At 40.0% G+C, this 13,998-nt stretch overlaps 1 protein-coding gene across 3 annotated transcripts in view; it reads right to left on the reverse strand.

Moving 5' to 3' along the window:
- The window catches only part of LOC148878533 (uncharacterized), a 102,708-nt gene that overhangs the window by 2,304 nt on the left and 86,406 nt on the right, over positions 1-13,998 (reverse strand). For all 3 annotated transcript variants that reach the window (XM_088956064.1, XM_088956055.1, XM_088956070.1), the window contains exons 5-7: positions 866-936; positions 436-752; positions 80-351 (exon numbers count right to left, since the gene is read on the reverse strand). In XM_088956064.1, the coding sequence (XP_088812190.1) occupies positions 80-351; positions 436-752; positions 866-936 (660 nt within the window). The remainder of the gene's footprint in view (positions 1-79; positions 352-435; positions 753-865; positions 937-13,998) is intronic.

Below are 13,998 nucleotides of genomic sequence, written 5' to 3' on the forward strand. Positions count from 1 at the left end.
TATATATGAAGGATACAGTATAGCAATGAATGTACAAGATAATAGGCATAAATAGCACACCAACAAGATAAATACCTACCTTCAGACAGAGATCCTGTGAATAAATATTAATTGGCAACACTGCAGGAGTCGTTCTGTAATCCTTGTAGTTGTCATCTTCATCCCTACTTGTGCATGTTTGATTTGAAGATAGCCTCTCCTTCACTGTCATAGCAATGGGTTCCAAAGACCCCAAACCTTTGCCTCTATGATTGAACTTTTTATGCAAAGAAGTAGCATTGTTCGAGTTTTTCGGAAGTTCAAAAGAAGTTTCAGATGAAGCACCAGTAGTTGGTTCACAGCAGCTTGGTTCTGTCATGTACCATCAATCTATTAGTTTTATTTAAATTGTTTAAACAATTTGATTTGAACTTTTCCTAGTGTAGCTCATCATACCAGGAAGTGCAATAGATGGATGCAGATGGCCCAGGGAGTCTTTATCACCTAAAAGGCCAACAGGCTTGACAGTTTCTTCCACACCAACACCATTTAAAACTTGAGTTTTTTGTCGAGTAGCTCCTATCTTGGGTAGATCAGATTGTCTTTGATCTTTTACCTTGATGTCTGTTGCCTTTGAAGATGTTTCTGTACCTACAGCTTGGAAAGAAGAAAGATTCATAGTGGAACTTAGGCCCTGTAGATATTCAACAGTTGATAGCCTGTTTTCTGATATGTATCCATGTTCACACTGCTTTCGTTCCATATGCTTGACACTGTCATATAATTAATGAGGAATAATTATTTAAATAATCAAGAAAAGAAGACTACAAAAAATAGGATACAAGTTCTATTTTTTCCTTCTTTTCTTTCAAAAGTTCATTATTACATTTTAGTTTCATCTTGAAAACATCCTCCAGAAGTAAGTTCGCCACTTCCAATTTCTTTGTTGTTGTTCAACTGTTCAAAAAGTAGCACAAGAAATAGATGAGATTGTCTTCAGTAAGTTCTCAAAATCAATTCTATATGCAACAATTGATATGGAATGACCATGGTTCAAAGTAACAATACTCTCAATATGCAAAACTTGCATATCAAGAGTTTCAAATGACCAAAAGCTATATATATTTTTGGATGTTTTGTCTGATATTTTTTGTCAAACATGTTGTCAAATCATATAAAATAACATAAAATAAATCAAACTTAAAAGGTAGCAGTATTTAAAGTTTCAGAAACCAAAAGGAACAATATGACACGTCAATATTGATACTTTGAACCTTGGGAGTAACATGTTAGTTGTGTCAGTACACAAGGGCATAGCCTAAGATAAATTGATCACAAGGCTCTTCAGAAAAATAAAGGATCATTACCCAATGTTGGTCCCAGCTATCTGGGGTCTTTTCAACTTCTGAAAAGTGAAAATGAGTTTGTTACTAGGGAAATAAAATCCTTCTACTGGTGCTGACATTGGATATATGCTATGCAAGCATAATCCTCAGACACATGGTCATCTCTCCTTTCAGAAAGAAAAAAAAGTATCTATTACAAAAATAAATTACTTGAACAATATAAGTACTCACTTGAAATGGTGCGGGACCCATATTGTGGGCAATTTCTATGATGCCAGAAAGGTATGATAGGGAAAACCTTCGACCAATCAGAATCCTCCCATGAATTTTGATGAATACCAGTTGATTGGTTACCACTTTAATTGTACTGGTTGATTGGATATCAGTTTTTAGGTATCATAGTTGGACTCACATTAATTAGGACAAACCTTTCTATCAAAACACAAATTCAATGGTCTGGGCCAGTGTTTGTGAACCATCGTAGACCCAGATGGTTGGACCATTCGGCCTGGAAACCATCCAGGTAACTGGTTCCGTTTCACCCTTAACCCATTCCTGGGACAAAGCTCGTTGACTTGGTCAGAGAACCGCTGACCCAGGCAGTCAAACCGTCAACCTGTTTGACCTGGACAGCGGTTTGCAGATACAACAGAAGAAGAACAAGAAGAAGAAATCAGATGTCAAATCTCAGATCTCAGATCTGCATTTCTATTGTCGCCGCTGACCGCCGTCACCTCTTCCTTCTTCTTCCCTCCTTCCCCCCTTCCTTTCTTTCTTTCCTTTCTCTCCTTCCTTTCCTGTTTTTTTTTTTTTCTTTTCTCCTCTTCTTTCTTTCTTTCTTTCTTTCTTTGTCAGCTGACCACAACCTCTCTTTTCTCATAAAAACCTAATTGCCTAAAAGTCTAAAAGACTACATTTGCCCTAATAATGCAACTGATCCGAACTGTTCTACATGGACGATCAAACCGCTGACTCGGAAACCGGTGGCCACAATGATTCCATTTCCGGGTCGGTTTTTAGAACCTTGGTCTGGTCCCAACTAAGGAATTTCACTTAAGGCTCCATTTGGAAGTAAAACAAATACAAATATGTAGAGTGCAAAATCTTGTATTTTGTATGATTTTTTATGTATTTGTACTGTACATATTTGCATTTGTACTTTTTCCAAACTGAGCTTAAATTTTTTGAACACAACTACTTTCTTAACAAAGTTTGCTAATTCAAATAAAAGACCCAATACAGAAACTTTCAGTTTTAACCAAAAAAAAAATCCTAAAGGTTTTCAATACCTGGTTTGGATCTCATTCTTCTAGATAAAGCAAGTTATTCTTTTCCTTTAAGAAATAAAAGATCTGAGTTTCATTTTCACATTGTTTATTCTGATGTTTGGGGCCCCGTTACTCTACCTTATGAAATTGGCTACAAGTATTTCATTACTTTGGTTGATGACTACTCTAGATATACCAGGATTTATCCTATGCAATCTAGAAATGAAGTGCCAAAGATTGTGAAAGATTTTCAACGCATGATTTTTACTCAATTCCATACTGAGATTCATATTTTCCAGTCAGACAATGCAAATGAGTATTTTCATAGTGATCTCATGGAGTTCTTTGCTTCATGTGGATCCCTTCATTGAAGCTCCTATGCTAAGATACCTCAACAAAACAGTGTTGCCAAGAGAAAAAATCGTCATCTTCCTGAAGTTGCTTATGGATTATTACCACATATGTAGAAAGACAGGGCCAAAACAAGGTGTTTGAGTTTCTCACAGGACTCAATCCTGAGTTTGACATTACTAAGCAGAACATCCGGGCCAAAGATGAGGTCACTCTTGCTCAAGCATATGCTATGGTAAGTAGTGAAGAGAGTATGCAACAAGTATAGTTACAAGGACCACATATAGAACACTTCATATGCTGGAATAAAACCGAAAGTGCTGATTGAGAAGAAGTGATATGTGAATACTGCTAGAAACCGAAGCAAACCATATGACTAGTATATCTAACCTCTTTTGTTCATATCAGCTCCTTTCTGGTAGAGAGAAAATATCCCTTGCTTATGGGTCTTTTGCTCCCATCTCTGGCAAAAGAGATATCAAAGCCTCTAACACTCTTGTCTTATCCTTTGTTCATCGTGTCCTCAAGTTTAGTACCAACCTTTTATCTGTTAGTAGTTTGACTAAATCCATGAATCATAGCATAATCTTCTTTCCTACTCATTATGTTTTTCAAGACCTGAAATCTCATAGGACAATTGAGAGTGGCCATGAGGTGAATGGAATATACTTGTTGGACACACTATTAGACAATGTATGCCCTTAGCTCCAATCAGATTGATGTAGATTTGACATTTATTGTAAATGAATAAAAGTACATTTTGATTCATGTTATATTTGGTATATTTCTGTGCAATTACCCTTAAACTGGATACTTATGAGACTCGTGTTATTTTAGAATGTTCACAGCCATTAGATAGACCTGGGGAGGTTTATCCTGCTAAGGCTAACACTAATGTGCTGCCAAGTTGGTTGCGGTAGCTTGTCTCAGCTGCCAGGGTTAGACCCGAAGCACATGTAGTGTGGGTTTGCTTGAAACTCTGAACCGAACCATTTTCTAGTTGTGCCCTGGAGTTGAAGACAGATGAGAAAAACTGGAAAGTTACACCTAACCCCTAGACTTGATTATGGTACTGCACTAGATGCTGGATTGGGTTGTCTTTGACATGCCAATCAGTGAGATCCTTAGCGGGGGCCAAAACCTAGGTATGTTGGGGCAGTCTAAGAATTCACCTGAGTGGGTGATCATAGTGACAAAATCAGCCCCTTTGTTAGGCAAAGTGAATGATCGGGGACTGTACTCTCTCTAAAGGGAACCTAAACTGCCGGCAGTTGATTTTGGACTTGTTTGATATTTGTTTTGCAATATATATATATATATATATATATATATAATATGTTTTTATGAAAAAGGTTTGCAAAGGTTTTAATTTCCGGGATCCATTTCGAGCAAAGAGTGCAACACTACACCTTGCAGCCGAGGGAAAGGTCCTCTCTTGTCGGACAATGTTTGATCATTATGGGGTAAGAGGTTAAGTGTAAGACCATTTAGGGCTTTTATACCTGATAGGCTAATCTCACTTAAGACTATAGTCCTTGGGCCTTCATAAGGTGGCTAGACTCAAGGACCATTTAGTGTAAATGTTGGGCCTATTAAGAGCCCATACTGATGGGCTCAGGGGTTCACTGTGTTCAGTAGTGAATTCGGCCAAGCCTTGTAACAAAGGCTAGGCTGAACCCATATGGATTTTGTGAAGATCAATGTTAGGGTCCCACGCCATACAAAGAGAGTCAAGCTAGCCAACAATTAAAAGGGGAGGCGAGCCCACTTACTTAATGGGCCTAGGGCCCAAGATTAATATGATTAATCAATATGGGCGAATTTGGGTTTAGATATGGGTTTGGATCAACAGATAAGGATAAGAGGATAAGTCTTATCCACTTAAAGAGTTCAAATCCAAATAAAGATTTGGATTAAGAAACTCCTAATCAGATTAGGAAATTAACTCTTTAAGATCTATTTAAATAGAAGAGGGCGAACTACTAAAAGGTTACACACTACTTTCAGTTCTCCCTCTCCTTCTGCTCTTGCAGCCATATACCCTGTTCGATCTCCATTCTTGGACTGATCAAGATTGGATCTTGCAAAAAAAAAATCAGATCTGAATTCATGCTCTACCTCCCTTGCTGAAGGACTGCATTGCTGATCCTGCTTCATCTCAAGCTACGCCATCTTCAGTGGAGGTAGGATTTGGTACCCTCTTTGGGCGTGAACACCTACTTTGGAAGCTACGTTTGTGGATTCCGTATTAGGTATAGCCCTCCCTTACTTTGGTTCTAGATCTAGTCCGGTTTGTTTCGCCCAGCCACCCTGCATGGTTCGGCCATCCATATGATGGATCTCCCTTCCCTTTACACACCTGATAGGAGTCTTGGGCCACCTAATGGAGTAGCTTTGGAGTCTGTCTTGTCAAAGTCTATTGATAGAGTCATGTTATGTCATGTATGTTTTGGTCATTTACCTTTTTCTACTTTGAGTCATTTGTTTCCCAACATGTTTAAGGGAATATCTCTATCGAGTCTTTTTTGTGAGTCATGTGAACTTGCGAAACATTGTAGACATTCTTATTCAGTAAGTAATAAAAAATATATTTCTCCTTTTCATATTGTGCACTCTGATGTGTGGGGGCCATATCACTTGCGAAACATTGTAGACATTCTTATTCAATAAGTAATAAAAATCTATTTCCCAACATTTATCCTCTTTATTGATGATTTTTCTTGCTATACTTGGATTTACCTCATGAGATCCCGGGATGAAGTACCAACTATTGTGCAAAAGTTTCATGAACTTATTCTTACCCAATTTAACATCTTGATCAAAATATTCTGATCAGATAATGCTAAGGAATATTTTTGAGAAAAATCTCTCATCCTACTTAGAAACCTTTGGGGTTATTCATCAAAGTTCTTGTTCCTACACTCCACAACAGAATGGAGTGACGGAAAGGAAGAACCACCATGTGGTTGAGGTTGCTAGATGCCTCCTTTTTGCCTCTCATGTTCTTATTAACCGTATGCCCTCCTAGGTTCTAGGTTTCATAACCCCGTTTAGCCTTCTCTTTCCAGATGAGGATCTCTTCTCTCTTCCTCTTTGAGTCTTTGGGTGCACCTGCTATGTGCATGTTCATAATCATCAGAGACACAAATTTGAGCTTAAAACACATAAGTGTGTCTTCCTGGGATATGCCTCCACACATAAGGGATATTGTTGTTTTGATCCAATTCGTGGCACCCACTTTCTCTAGGGATGTCATATTTACTGAGTCTGTTCCTTCGGTATTTCTCCTGAGGGGGAGCATTCTAAGGAGCCATTTGCTATGTCCCCAATTATTCCTCTTCCAATTCCTTTTGAGTCTTCTGCTAAGTCATCTACTTCTGTTGCCTCTCTTTCTATTATGTCTACTTCAATGTTCCTACTCCCTCTTGACTCAGACATGGGCAAGTTGTTTCCACTCCTTCAATAGAGCCTCTCGCACCTCCTATCACTAATGAGGTCACAGGTCAGCCTTCCTCTAACCCATCTGCTACCTTCCCAGACCTTGACCTTCCTATTGCCCTTCGCACAGGCAAGCGGAAGTGTACAACACACTGTATCTCTAAACACATGTCCTACAACCTTCTTTCCCCAACCTAGTTGTTTGTTGGAATAAGGCTGCCGAATGTGAAGAGAAGAAGAAGGAGAAGATATGAGAAGGGCGGAAAAATCACTCTCAGCCAGCCCTAATCTATTATATATAAGAGCATTACATAATGTTACATAAATAGACTAGAATGCCCCCGATTAGTGATGGGACACCTAGTCAAAAAATAAACACTAAATAAGATTAGGCCCAGTAACTAATGTCTTTAAGACACAACAAAGATAAAACAAACAAATTAAGACAGTCGAACCAACACTCCCCCTCAAGCTAAGCATGGATGTCAATCATGTTTAGCTTGCCAAGTCCAAGAATTTCACTGTAGCTAGCCCTTTAGTTAGAACATCTGCAATTTGCATCTCAGAGAGAGTATAAGGAATGTAGAGTTCTCCTGAGACGATTCTTTCTTTGACAAAGTGGCGGTCTATCTCAATATGTTTCATTCTATCATGTTGCACTGGGTTATTTGCAATGTTGATGGCAGCCTTGTTGTCACAGTACAACCTGAGAGGGCACTCGATCTTTATTCCAAGTTCACCAAGAAGGATCTTAAGCCATAGAAGTTCAGCAACACCATGAGCCATAGCTCGATATTCAGCCTCTGCACTAGATCTAGCCACCACATTCTATTTTTTACTCCTCCATGTAACTAAATTTCCTTCAACAAAGGTGCAGTACCCGGAAGTAGACTTCCTGTCCCCAACAGAGCCAGCCCAATCTGCATCAGTATATCCTTCAACTTCAATTTTATTGTTTTCTCTGAACATAATTCCTTTCCCCGAGCAAGACTTCAAATATCTGAGGATCCTTTCCACAACTTTCATGTGAGGGATTTTAGGAGTGTGCATGAACTGACTAACAACATGTTCAGCATAAGCAATGTCAGGGCGAGTGAGGGATAGATAAATCAACTTCCCCACCAGCTTTTGGTATCTTTCCTTATCAAGGTAGTCCTCTCCTACAAAATCCTGTAGACCATGGTTCTGTTCTATTGGAGTATCCACTAGCCTACACCTCATCATGCCTGTCTCTTGTAGAAGATCAATGATGTATTTCGACATATACAGATGCCCTCTTTGGATCTAGCAACTTCAATCTCAAGAAAGTATCTCAGTTGGCCTAAGTCTTTGATCTCAAATTCAACAGCCAAGACCTCCTTTAGTCTTTTAATCTCTTCCTGATCATCCACTGTAATTACCATATCATCCACAGACAATAAGTGTTGTAAGTTTGCCATTTCTCTTCCTTATGAACGGGGTATGATCTGCCCCACTTTAAGTGTAACCCCCTTTCTTCATGGCCCCACATGGCTTCTCAAACCAAGCACGAGGGGACTGCTTAAGACCGTATAGAGCTTTTTCAGTCTACATACCTTCTTGCCAAACCCATAACCTGGTGGAGGATCCATGAATACCTCTTCATGTAGGTCACCATTTAAGAAAGCATTCTTCACATCCAATTGATGTAGCCCCCATGAGAAATTTGCAACTAATGATAATAGAACTCGAATTGTGTTGAGTTTTGCTACTGGAGCAAAGGTTTCTTTGTAGTCAATCCCTTCTTTTTGAGTAAAACCTTTTGCTACCAGTCTAGCCTTGTACCTTTCAATGGACCCATCCTCCCTATGCTTCATAGTGAACACCCACTTGCATCCAACAGTGCCTTTCCCTTCTGGTAGATCCACTAATTCCCAAGTCCCTGCTTTCATTAAGGCCTTCATTTCTTCGTCCATAGCCTCTTTTCATTTTGGGTCAAATACTGCCTCTGAATACCTAGTAGGGACATGCACAGAAGAGAGAGCAGACACAAAAGAACAATAACGAGGAGACAATTGTGAGTAAGACAAAAAGTCAGCAATGGGGTGTCTGATAGTACAAGAATGGATAGACTTACGAAGGGCAATAGGAAGATCCAGGTCAGAGGAATTGATAGGATTACCTTGAGTTTCTGAGACAGGTTGATCCGAGTCCAATTGGTTGCTGTCATGAGTTAGAGGACCCTTCTTCCTTCTATTGTAGGTGGTTCTAATATCTCTTTGCTGCCTGCTGGAGTCTTCAGTAACATTTGCAACATCACTAGTAGTAACTGGAACAATGGGAGCCTCACTAGAATCACCCGGAATACCACAACTAGGTGGATCAAGAGGAGAAGATGGTAGGTCTGAGGTAGAGAGAGGCACAAAGGAGGAGGGAACAGAAGGATCCTCTTCCATCCCACTAGTCTCCCCCTGATGAGGATTCTGGGAAGAATGAAAATAGGATTGAGACTCAAAGAATACCACATCCTTTGTGACATTTTTTTCTTGGTGACTGGATCATAACACTTGTACCCCTTCTGAATAGGGGAGTACCCCAAAAAAATTCCCTTCGTAGCCCTAGGATCCAATTTGGTTTTCTGTGGATCCTTGACATGTACAAAGCAAACACAACCAAAGACTCTCGGTGGAAGAGAAAAGTTAGGAAGGCGAGGGCAAAGAACAGAGAAAGGAGTTTTCATCCCCAATACCTTGGATGTCATTCAATTTATCAGATATGATGCAGTAAGGATTGCTTGAGACCAATAGTTTTTTGGAAGTTTGTGCTGAAATAGTAAGGCTCAAGCAATCTCCAATAGATGTTTATTCTTGCGTTCAGCAACCCCATTCTGTTGGGGAGTACTAGCACAAGATGACTGATGAATCATTCCAGCATCCTCCATAAACAAATTCAGGGACCTTTCAAAATATTCAGCAGCATTATCTGACCTGAATTGTTTGATTTTCTTGCCAAATTGTGTTTCAATCATTTTGCAAAATGTCATGGTTATCCGCGGCACTTCATCTCGTGCTTTTAATAAGTAGATCCATGTGCATCGAAAATAGTGATCAATAAAACTGATAAAGTATCAAAAGCCATCAACAGAAATAATGGGAGAGGGGCCCCAAACATCAGTGTGGACTAAGTCAAAAGAAGCTTGAATTTCATTACTAGAAGTTGAATAAACAATTCTACATTGCTTTGATAGTTGACAGACTTCATAGACTAACTCTTGACTTGAAACACCTTTGAATAAGTCTGGAAACAACACTTCCAATGATGAAAACGGCAAATGACCTAACCTAGCATGCCACAGATGTAACCTAGCTATTGACTCCACATTGGACCGACTACTAGTAGCAGATGTTTGTAAGGTCGAACTGATGTCTGCATCAAGGTAGTAGAGACCTCCACACTCATGACCGCTCCCAATCGTTCTCTTTGTCAATCCATCCTGAAAGACACAATGAGTAGGAAAAAAAATTATGCTACAATTCAAATTTTTGGTAAGCTTTGAAACAGATAAGAGATTTGAAGAAAGATTGGGAACATGCAAGACAGATTTGAGTGAGAGGTCCTTGTTTAGGTCAACCACTCCTTTCCCAGAAAAGGTAGAGATAGAACCATCAACAACCCTCATCTTATCTTGGCTAGACATTAAATGATAGGAAGAAAATAGAGAAGACATGTGTCCATGTGGTCAATTGCACCAAAATCAATAATCCAAGAGGCAAAATCAATAGTACTAGTTGCATTAAAGGCAGAGGCAATACTTGATCTAGCAAGGGAGGTGGAAGCAAGAGAATTGGTCCTTAGACAGGCTAGGGCCCGGCTAAGTACCTCTACCTCATTGGCAGTAAAACCCAAGGACCCGGTTCCAGGGGAATTAGTAGTCTATCCCATGGAAGAGGAAGTAATTATGGATGAGTGTTTTGAACCCTCGTCACTGTGACTCGCAGCCAGATTCCCACTTGCAGGTTGACCTTTCTGATGCTTCTTATCTTTCCTCAATGCAGCTGGCTTCAGATGCGGATAGAGAACCCAACATTTCTCTTTCACACACCTTTCTCCTCCACAGTGGGTGCAATTCAGATGTCTCTTGTCCGAGTACCTGTTCCCTTTTTTATTTGTAGAGATTAGGGTCGAATGTTCCATAGACTGTTCAGCTAGTTTAGTTTGAGTATCAACCTGCATCTCTTTTCTTCTCACCTCTTCATTCCTCACAAGGTAGTAGACATGATGTAAGTCTGACATTTCATCCCTTCCTAGAATTTGAGACCTTATGCTCTCATATATTGGATCTAGGCCAGCCAAAAATTTAAATGCTCTACCCTCTTCAACCTGTTTGTCATGTTTTTCCTTGTCTCTGGCATTCTCCCAATCAATAATAAGGTGATGATCTAGCTCTTCCCATAGTCCTTCTAGTGTAGCAAAATATGTTGCCACACTCATATCTCCTTGCCTCAAGGCAGCAATGTCTTGATTCAGTCTGTAAATTCTGGCATTATTTTTTTTTTGCCCATAGGTTTTAGACATTTTTTCCCATATCTTGGCAACAGTGGAGAAATGTTGAACAGTCCTAGCTACCCTTGAGTCATTGAAGCAAGTAGCCAGGACATAACTGTAGCATTCTCCTTGCGCCAAGTTGCATATTCAGCACTCCCCACTTCGGGTTCCTTCTTCTGCCCGTCCAAGTAACCAGTGAGTTCCCGGGATGTGATGAAGAGCATGGCAGAAACAGATCATTTTCTGAAGTTGTACTCATCCAACATCACATTTGTGATCTGTAGGCTGTGCAGATTTGGATTCTCCAGATTAGGAGACCTCCCACAAGCCCTAACATCTCTAGAAGACACTTCCCTGGATATGGAAGACATCTTCTCCTACTTGTAAATGTCAAGACTGTAAACACAATATATAGAGAACTGTTTCAAACTTACAGAACTTGCTGCACTGAAACTCAGTCCTGAGAACCCATCACAGAGCTGAAACACCAAGTACTACACTGCTGCACTGTGCCCTAATTACTGCTGTCGCATACTATAATCTGTTGTGTGACCCTCTGCTGTGTTCTAATCATTGTTGCCGCAGTGTTGGCTTCTACTGTGTGCTAATCATTGCTATCGCAGGCAATAACCTCACCCACGAACAGTTCTAGGACTGCTGAGATCAGTCCTCCCACCTAGATCTGTTCTGCACAGATCCCTCTTAGCCGAATGGCTACAGTTTTCTGTACTGTGCCTATTAGGGCATCAGCTTCTGGGTCTAACTCCCCTTGGGCCCTACAACCAAGGGAAACCCTAGATGTAGGTCCTGCTTTGTTCTACGGCCAACCCTAGGGTTTCTTTGCAGCAACCAAGATAGAAAAGAAGAAGAGAGAGAGGTAGATGCAAATAGAAGCAGCAGCAGCTGCTGTAACCAGGCGAAAGATTAGAGCTCCGATACCATGTTTGCTGGAATAAGGCTGCCGAATGTGAAGAGAAGAAGAAGAAGGAGAAGATATGAGAAGGGCGGCAAAATCACTCTCAGCCAGCCCTAATCTATTATATATAAGAGCATTACATAATGTTACATAAATAGACTAGAATGCCCCCGATTAGTGATGGGGCATCTAGTCAAATAAAACACTAAATAAGATTAGGCCCAATAACTAATGTCTTTAAGACACAACAAAGATAAAACAAACAAATTAAGACAGCCGAACCAATGTTCTTTTCTTGCCTCTATTTCTACCCATGTGATTCTCAGGTTTGTATCAGAAGCCTTGTCCAAACCTGAACGGAGGGATGCTATGAAGATTTAACTAGATGCTTTGCATAAAAACCATACCTGGGATATTGTGGACTTGTCTGAAGGGAAGGAACCAATGGGTTGTAAATGGGTATTCACTATCAAGTATCATTTTGATGGTATTATTGAGAGGTTTAAGGCTCGATTGGTTGCTAAAAGCTACACTCAAATGTATGGTATTGATTACCTTAAGACTTTTGCTCCTGTGGTTAAAATGACTTCAGTTCGAATTTTGTTGTCTCTAGCAGCCACTTTTGATTGGCCCCTTCACTAGTTTGATGTTAAAAATTGTAATTTGAAGAGCTATACTCGAAGTAGCAAGGAGGAGAAGAGAACCATAGAACGGAAGAGAATGTCGAATTGTACTAGGCAGTCGACCAGTCTTTTATTTATAGATGAATATAGTACAAGGTACAAGAAATTACTGGGATGCCCCTGATTAGTGATGGGACACCCAGATGACTTAAATCACTAAACAGGATTAGGCCCATTAACACAGGCCCAGTTACAAGATAAGTTAAACATAAGACTGGGCTAATAAGAACTCTTATCAGCCGAGCATCACTCTAACATTCTAACAAAAATACCTTCTTAAATGGAGACCTACATGAAGAGGTCTATATGTCTTTACCTCCAGGAGTTATGGAAAGGAAATGCAAGGTGTAAAGAGACTGGGCCGAATGGGCCCTAACAGCCTCTCATGTGATATCCTTTATTTTATCTTTTATTTTATGTTGATGGGCCTCACTTAATGGGCCTGTTATTTGTTCTTATTTTACTTTCTTTATGTAACTGCCATGCTGGCCACCAACTTAAGGGTATACTTGTCATCATCAGTTTTTTAGAGATTAATAAAAAATAGGGTTAGAGGAGAAGGGTGATTAATTCGACTTCTTCTCTTACCTCTTCTCTTCGCCATCTTCCTCTGTTATACAATTATTCAGATCTGTTCTATTCTGCTAATCACTAAATTTAATCTTGATATTAGAGGACTGATTTACATCTTGGTATCAGAGCGGGTTCAATTCCTCTTTCTTCTTTTTTCTTTGTTCTTGTACACTCAAATCAAGAGAGTGTATGGAGAGATAGGTTCTCTATAGTATTGAGAATTACTTGCCTAGTTGGTAGAAGGGTTTGGAGAGTTTAGTTCTGGCCAGATTTTGCCAAGAAGTGATGTTGTTTTGCTGCTGCCCAAAACCCTAGCCGACTGGAGATTTTTGAGTTACCAGGAAAGGTGAAGCTAGGGTGTGGCGCTCTGTGCTTGGAAGGTGTCTTGTGACTGCTAAAGGAGGGCGGTTCAGGTTTGGAAGAGTTTGGGTTACTCTGGTAGGTGCGGTAGTGTCTTCTCTCTCCCACCCATCTGCTGGACGGAGCAAAACCCTAGTTTTTCAAGCACCCAAGTTCTGGTTTGACTTCAAGTAAGTTTACATAGTCAAAATTTTTTGTTCTTTGATTTTCGTTTGATTAATGGAGACATACGAAAGTGAGTTCAAGTGGGTGCCAGCTTCTGGACCTACTCCAGTAGATTCCGTTTTGACGGGTGTTACCACAATTAAGCTAGACGGAACGAACTATCTTGCTTGGGCCCAATCTATAAAAATCTATGTTTGTAGTAGAGGAAAACTCGGGTATCTCACAGGCAGCAAGGTGAAACCCAAAGAGACAGACCCTGAATTTGAAAGATGGATGCAAGAGAACAATACTGTTATAGGATGGTTAATCAACTCTATGCAACCTCATATAAGCCAACACTATCTCTGGATGTCTTCGGCTAAGGAGATATGGGACAGTGTGACTGAGACCTATTCACAGAAACTGAATGTAACCAG

The sequence above is a fragment of the Nelumbo lutea genome, chromosome 1 (assembly GCF_056320005.1).
Source record: "Nelumbo lutea isolate HS-2025 chromosome 1, American lotus-T2T, whole genome shotgun sequence".
Lineage (NCBI taxonomy): Eukaryota > Viridiplantae > Streptophyta > Magnoliopsida > Proteales > Nelumbonaceae > Nelumbo > Nelumbo lutea.